The sequence below is a fragment of the Borostomias antarcticus genome (assembly GCF_949987555.1).
Source record: "Borostomias antarcticus genome assembly, chromosome: 20".
Lineage (NCBI taxonomy): Eukaryota > Metazoa > Chordata > Actinopteri > Stomiiformes > Stomiidae > Borostomias > Borostomias antarcticus.
Window position 1 is genome coordinate 1,723,198 of NC_140253.1, and position 8,527 is coordinate 1,731,724.

General features: G+C 43.1%; 1 protein-coding gene across 1 annotated transcript in view; it reads left to right on the forward strand.

The window, feature by feature from the left end:
- Positions 1–305: 305 nt before the first annotated feature.
- LOC311322356 (V-type proton ATPase 116 kDa subunit a 3-like) overlaps positions 306–8,527 on the forward strand; it is a gene marked incomplete at its 5' end in the record, with an annotated part of 20,650 nt that continues 12,428 nt past the window's right edge. The window contains 2 exons of the mRNA XM_084454423.1: positions 306–326; positions 1,109–1,175. Of these exons, the coding sequence (XP_084310549.1) occupies positions 306–326; positions 1,109–1,175 (88 nt within the window). The remainder of the gene's footprint in view (positions 327–1,108; positions 1,176–8,527) is intronic.

Genomic DNA, 8,527 nt, shown 5'->3' on the forward strand with positions numbered 1-8,527 from the left:
ATTTAATGCACTGCTGGAGCTCAAAGCACGCACGTACGCACGCTCACACACACACATAATTACAGCTGCAGTGTTGCTGTCAAAGACACCTATAAATAATAAGCCCCACTGTTTTTATGGTCTTCTTTTAATCTGGTGTGTTTGTGTGTGTGTGTGTCTGTGTGTACTGTATGTGTGTGTACTCTATGCAGTGTGTGTGTTGACAAGAAGTTGGGTTTCTCTAGCCTCAGAGTACCTCTGTCAACCAATCGGGCGCTCATATACAAATAAGGCCTTTTTTTCCCCTCTGGGGTGGTACCGTCACTATGGTAACCCAGCTGCTGATGGTAACTACAGCTGCCAGCTTTCGAAGTGTGTGTTGAAAAGTGTGTGTTGTGAAGTGTGTGTTGTAAGGTGTGTGTTGTAAGGTGTGTTGTGAGGTGTGTCGTGGGGTGTGTGTTATGAAGTGTGTGTTGAAAAGTGTGTGTTGTGAAGTGTGTGTTGTAAGGTGTGTTGTGAGGTGTCGTGGGGTGTGTGTTATGAAGTGTGTGTTGTGAAGTGTGTGTTGTGAAGTGCGTGTTGTGAAGTGTGTGTTGTGAGGTGTGTGTTGTGAAGTGTGTGTTGTGAGGTGTGTGTTGTGAAGTGTGTGTTGTGAGGTGTGTGTTGTGAGGTGTGTGTTTTGAGGTGTGTGTTGTGAGGTGTGTGTTGTGAGGTGTGTGTCGCCAGGATTAGCACCGGTAACGTTCGCACAGGTAACCGGTAACAACCACAACAGGATCTGGAACACTCTGCTCTTCTGTCATTAACCCCCTTCTCCCTCCTCTCCTCTGTCCCTTCCTCCTCTCCTCCTGTCTATCTCTTCCTCCTCTTCTCCTCCCTCTCCTCTGTCCCTTCCTCCTCTCCTCCTGTCTCTCTTCCTCCTCCTTCCTCCCTCTCCTCTGTCCCTTCCTCCTCCTCTCCTCCTGTCTCTCTTCCTCCCTCTCCTCTGTCCCTTCCTCCTCCTCTCTTCCTGTCTATCTCTTCCTCCTCCTCTCTTCCTGTCTGTTTCTTCTTCCTTTGCTCCCTGTCCTCTCTCTCACTCTGTCTCTCTCTCTCCTGTCTATTTTTACATCCCTCCTTCCCACTGTAGGTACACGACTCTCTGGTCCCCGCGGCAACCCAGCTGGGTCTGTCTCCAGCGCCTCCGGGGCTCTCAGGTGTGCGTCACCAAGGAGACGGGGTCTCAGAAGAGGACAGGCAGGAGGGGAGACGACATGCAGAGAGAGGAGAACAGGAGAGGAGGGGAGGTGAGGGAGATTAGAAGAGATTGAGAAGAGAGGAGGAGGAGAAGTGGTGGACAGGAGAGCTGATATTAATCTGGAGCCATTTTGAACGTGTCGTCTTGGTTAGCCAGCTAGCGGCTACAGTAACACACAACTCCCTTAAGAGTCCATCAAGCTCACTCTGAAGGACTCCATTTTGGAGTGATTTAGTTTACTAAAATGGAAACTCTTCCTTAAATGAGTAGTAAAGGGAAAATGCATGTTTAGCCCTGTTTTAAGGTTACTTATGATCATATACAATGGTTCAGATCAAAACGTTGACAAAACTAGCACTTTTGAGAAAGTCTGATAATTGCTCTACCAGTTTAGGTCATACAATGGATGTGGGTGGGCACCTTGAAAAATCATTAAAAAAAACATGTTAAACTCTCGATTTCAAAAACAAGAAGCTCACCGAGGGGGTAATTGGTGTCCGTTTGTGTTCTGACATCAAATTCGCCACCAAGTATGAATCCTGTAGGGTTTTATTGATCATTTTATGAAATCCATTGACTTGTATTGAAGCGACCGTTGTAGATGTGTAGATCAATCCGCAGAGGGGATTCAGGAAGCGGAACTACTTACGGTAGCTATTGTTATTGTTTATGTTGCTAGGCTACCTAGTTTGCAGACGTTTACACATGTATGCGCTGCGACTAAATAGTTCTATGCTTAATATTTAAAAAAGCCTTTCCAGATGATCTAGAATCTTACTTTATGGTGAATTATATGACAGAACGCCAACTTACACCTCGGTGAGTTTCTTGTCTTTGAAATTGAGATTTTTCACGGTGCCCACCCGCATCCATTGTATGACCAAAACGGTGGTAGAGCAATTATCAGACTTTCTCAAAAGTGCTAGTTTTGTCAACGTTTTGATCTGAACCATTGTATAAGATCATAAGTAACCTTAAAACAGGGCTAAACATGCATTTTCCCTTTACTACTCATTTAAGGAAGAGTTTCCATTTTAGTAAACTAAATCACTCCCTTTTCCCTTTACTATCCTTTAGGTCAAAAACAGTCCAAAAGTCGATTTTCGTGCCTTCTTTCACTGAAAGGCGCAAAAATCAAGGCTTCCCCTGGCTTATAGGAGCAAGCGCCACTGCCCACAACAGAAGCCCTTTCACAGGAGACGATCATTTCATCTCTGAATAAAATGGTTTGACAGTTTGTTAGTGAGCTTGAAAACGAGCATGTGGTGTTGTCACAGTAATCTGAGACACACACACACACAGTGATCACAGGCCTTGTGTGTGTGTGTTATCGCTCCTGATGGGAGGGCCGTTTGGAGCGGCGTCTCGCCTTTCCCCATCCCCAGGGAAACGGCCACCGCTGACGCTTGGTTCCGACTGAGCACTTTGATCAATTAATTAATTACCTCTGATTAAAGTTAAATAAAAAGTTAATTGAAAACTGATGGGGATTTGACGAGTGTTGATTGTTTTCTTTGCTGTGTCATTAGAGCCAGACAGAGAGCCAGCTTCGCCAGGTGTGTGTGTGTGTGTGTGTGCGCGTTGATCATCACATTTGAGAGCGTTTGATTTACCTGTCGGCACTTTTGGGGATTGCACACCATTGCTTTCATTGTTCTGGGTAGACCAAAGCAAACGCGCCTCAAGTATCTGACTGGTTGCCATGCCATGAAAATGCTAAATGAGTCTAGCGTGAGCAGAGACGGTGTGTGGGTGGGTGTGTTTTGGAGAGCGAGCCGTGCCAGGTGTGTATTTAAACGAGGAGTCTGGCAGCCAGACAGTTTCTCTCTGCGCAAGATGTGTTATTATAGTCTCCAGTCAGAGCGGTATCGCAAGCAACAAATAAAATAACTAAAGCCCTCGAGCAATTAAATGCTACTTCTGAAAGTTATATTTAGATAACATGGGACGAAAATGCAAATGTGTGTTTTGCCATATTTAATTGCCTCGTCTTCCGCTCTTTCCTCGCACCCCTGCCCTCCCCCGGGAGGTAGACGGGACGACAACAAGACGCCTCCGGACCCACGTTCACCATCAGACGGGCTTGTCCAGCGGTTTAGACACACCAACACACAGACTCACCGGACGGCCATGTATGGACATGTGTGTTTGATTGACAGATCAGTCGCCCAGTCCTGACGCTTCATTACACACAGACTGGACAGGAGGGATGGAGGGGAGAGAACGAGTAGTTAATAGAACTGAGGGGATAGAGATATGTCCAGGCGGAGGAGTGAGAGAGAGAGAGAGAGAGAGAGAGAGGGAGAGAAAGAGAGAAAGAGAAAGAGAGAGAGAGAGAGAGAGAGAGAGAGAGAGAGAGAGAGAGAGAGAGAGAGAGAGAGGGGACCTGGAGCCGGGGGTAACTCATTTTACTCCATCTCTGGACATCTGCCCCAGATTACATGACACATCCTCTAATGTTCTCGGACAGACACAACCAACCAACCAGATGGCTGCTTACCCTCTCCTCTGATCTCAGAGAGCTTTGATTGGATGCTCTCTTCCCAAGTTCTGATGCAATACAACACCAACAGATATGAAAACAAACAGTACAAATATGAAAACACACAACACCAACATAGATATGAAAACAAACAGTACAAATATGAAAACACACAACACCAACATAGATATGAAAACACACAACACCAGCACAGATATGAAAACAAACAACACAAACACAGATATGAAAACACACAACACAAACACATATATGAAAACACACAACACCAACACAGATATGAAAACACACAACACAACACAGATATGAAAACACACAACACCAACACAGATATGAAAACACACAACACCAACACACATATGAAAACACACAACACAAACACAGATATGAAAACACACAACACAAACACATATATGAAAACACACAACACCAACACAGATATGAAAACACACAACACAACACAGATATGAAAACACACAACACCAACACAGATATGAAAACACACAACACCAACACACATATGAAAACACACAACACAAACACAGATATGAAAACACACAACACAAACACACATATGAAAACACACAACACAAACACAGATATGAAAACACACAACACAAACACATATGAAAACACACAACACCAACACAGATATGAAAACACACAACACCAACACAGATATGAAAACACACAACACCAATACAGATATGAAAACACACAACACCAACACAGATATGAAAACACACAACACCAACACAGATATGAAAACACACAACACCAACACATATGAAAACACACAACACCAACACAGATATGAAAACACACAACACCAACACATATGAAAACAAACAACACCAACACATATGAAAACACACAACACAAACACAGATATGAAAACACACAACACCAACACAGATATGAAAACACACAACACCAACACAGATATGAAAACACACAACACCAACACATATGAAAACACACAACACCAACACAGATATGAAAACACACAACACCAACACAGATATGAAAACACACAACACCAACACAGATATGAAAACACACAACACCAACACATATGAAAACAAACAACACCAACCACATATGAAAACACACAACACAAACACAGATATGAAAACACACAACACCAACACAGATATGAAAACACACAACACCAACACTGATATGAAAACACACAACACCAACACAGATATGAAAACACACAACACAAACACACATATGAAAACACACAACACCAACACAGATATGAAAACACACAACACCAACACAGATATGAAAACACACAACACCAACACACATATGAAAACACACAACACAAACACAGATATGAAAACACACAACACAAACACAGATATGAAAACACACAACACAAACACAGATATGAAAACACACAACACCAACACAGATATGAAAACACACAACACAAACACACATATGAAAACACACAACACAAACACAGATATGAAAACACACAACACAAACACATATGAAAACACACAACACCAACACAGATATGAAAACACACAACACCAACACAGATATGAAAACACACAACACCAATACAGATATGAAAACACACAACACCAACACAGATATGAAAACACACAACACCAACACATATGAAAACACACAACACCAACACAGATATGAAAACACACAACACCAACACATATGAAAACAAACAACACCAACACATATGAAAACACACAACACAAACACAGATATGAAAACACACAACACCAACACAGATATGAAAACACACAACACCAACACAGATATGAAAACACACAACACCAACACATATGAAAACACACAACACCAACACAGATATGAAAACACACAACACCAACACATATGAAAACAAACAACACCAACCACATATGAAAACACACAACACAAACACAGATATGAAAACACACAACACCAACACAGATATGAAAACACACAACACCAACACAGATATGAAAACACACAACACAAACACAGATATGAAAACACACAACACCAACACAGATATGAAAACACACAACACCAACACAGATATGAAAACACACAACACCAACACAGATATGAAAACACACAACACCAACACATATGAAAACAAACAACAACAACACAGATATGAAAACACACAACACCAACACAGATATGAAAACACACAACACCAACACAGATATGAAAACACACAACACCAACACATATGAAAACAAACAACAACAACACAGATATGAAAACACACAACACCAACACAGATATGAAAACACACAACACCAACACATGAAAACAAACAACACAAACACAGATATGAAAACAAACAACACAAACACAGATATGAAAACAAACAACATCAGTGTGGATTAAGAACAATTTCTATAAACCGTAGGAGATGGTGTAGAAGAAAAATGTTTTGGACTTTTGAGACACACACACACTTTGACACACACATCCATCATTCTATAATTTCATAAAAAGACACAGTCAACAAACCTGTCTCAAGTGATCTGTCTCTGAAACACGCACACATGCACGCACACCCCCCCCCCCCCCCCCACACACACACACACACACAAACAATACAAGACGCCATTGAGTGTCTTACAGTATAATTTATTTTCTCCCTTGGTTATTGAGAGATGGTACAGCAGTTGATTCTAAACTCCATGCAGTCACTGTGGCTCTACAGCCCTCCTCTCCTCCTCCTCCTCCTCCTCTCCATCCTACAGTAGTATCAGGTGTCTTCTCCTCCTCCTCCTCCTCCATCCTACAGTAGTATCAGCCCTCCTCTCCTCCTCCTCCTCCTCCATCCTACAGTAGTATCGGTTGTCCTCTTCATCCCTTTGTTCCGTCAGGACTGAACCCAGCACCTCACTTAATAAGGAAGCTGAAAGAAAGTGCCAGAGAGAAGACATGAGAACAGATCCAGCCCCTGGCTCACTCCTGACCTGTCGGCCGTGAACAGATCCAGCCCCTGGCTCACTCCTGACCTGTCGGCCGTGAACAGATCCAGCCCCTGGCTCACTCCTGACCTGTCGGCCGTGAACAGATCCAGCCCCTGGCTCACTCCTGACCTGTCTGCCGTGAACAGATCCAGCCCCTGGCTCACTTCTGACCTGTCTGCCGTGAACAGATCCAGCCCCTGGCTCACTCCTGACCTGTCGGCCGTGAACAGATCCAGCCCCTGGCACTCTCCTGACCTGTCGGCCGTGAACAGATCCAGCCCCTGGCTCACTCCTGACCTGTCGGCCGTGTTCCTGTCTAGAAACACTGCTTGGGCCCTGGCCCGTCGTACTAATTAACCCACTCACTGGGCTGCTTTTACAGTTCTTAGGAACCAACGCACCTCTCTAGCTAGAAAGAACAAGTCTGATTACTATCTTAACCTGACCACTGACACTTACCCTAATCCTTCCAAATTCTGGAAGGTGGTAAACGCTAGCGATAGAACTCCACTGCTACTGTTCCAACTGAGGTTACATTTAGTGATTGTACGATGAATGATCCTACTGATATTTGCTGGGCTTTTAATAAGCATTTGGCTGCAGCTGGCCACCTTTTTCAGGATGAGGCTCCTGGCCCCTCTCCTCCTGCTGTGCTGTCTCCTGAGAGAGCTTGAGACTGCATCTCAGTCACCGTTCTGCTTTAGTGCTGTCCCCACCAGTGTGCTGCTAGACGCTCTCTTAGTTATTGATCCTAAGAAATCGACTGGTGAGGATAACCTTGACCCTTTCTTTCTGCAGCTTTAATTGCTGAGCAATTATCACATATCCTTTGGTGTTGTCCCTAGAATTTGCAAATTTGGAAACTGCACATGTTCTGTGTATAACCGCTTCTAACGGCTCTATCATTGAGAAAGTCTCAGAGCACAAGTATCTCGGTGGTTGGCTAGATGACAAATTAACATTTCGTTTTCGTATTGATCATCTTCATCTTCATCAAACCACGCCAGAAAATAGGTTACTTGTATAGGAACAGAAAGAGGTTTCCATTGGTTTGTAGGAGGATAATTGTGGAAGCTGTCTTTTTAACTGTCCTGGACTATGGTGATGTAGTCTACAGACATGCTTCTGTTTCCCCTCTTAGATCTCTGGACTCAGTTTTTCATAAAGAAATCGGGTTCATCACTGGCTCCAGCTACAATACTCATCATTGTTCTCTTCATGAGATGGTTGGTTGGCCTTCTCTTTCTGTTAGACGTGAGAAACATTGGCTTTTATTTATTTTTAAAGCTTTTATTGGTAAACAACCACATTACATATCCAGTTTGCTCGAGTGGAATGTTGGGTCTTGAGTGGAATGTTGGGTCTTGAGTGGAATGTTGGGTCTTGAGTGGAATGTTGGGTCTTGAGTGGAATGTTGGGTCTTGAGTGGAATGTTGGGTCTTGAGTGGAATGTTGGATCTTACCAAACCCGTTCCAGTGAGTTGCTTCTTTTAAAAACTTTAGGTTTGTCTGCTTTTAGTGTTAGTGCCCCGATGTCTTGGAATGCCCTACAAAGTTCCTAAAATGTCTTCCCTCCCTACTTTTAATCATTTTAAATCTTTGCTTTCTGTATTTTTAACATCTTGTTGTGATTGTTTTAGCTGAATCACCTGATTTTTTAATGTCTTTATCTTTTAACATTTTACTTTGTTTTAGTGTTTTAATTGTTTTTCACTGTCATCTGTTTGTTGTATTTTTCCTACTCGTCGTCACTGAAAATGAGGGCAACCTCAGTGGCCTTCCAGTATAAATACAGGCTACTGAATTCAATTGAATTGATAATGAGTGAGAAAGAGACAGAGACCCAAGTGTGTG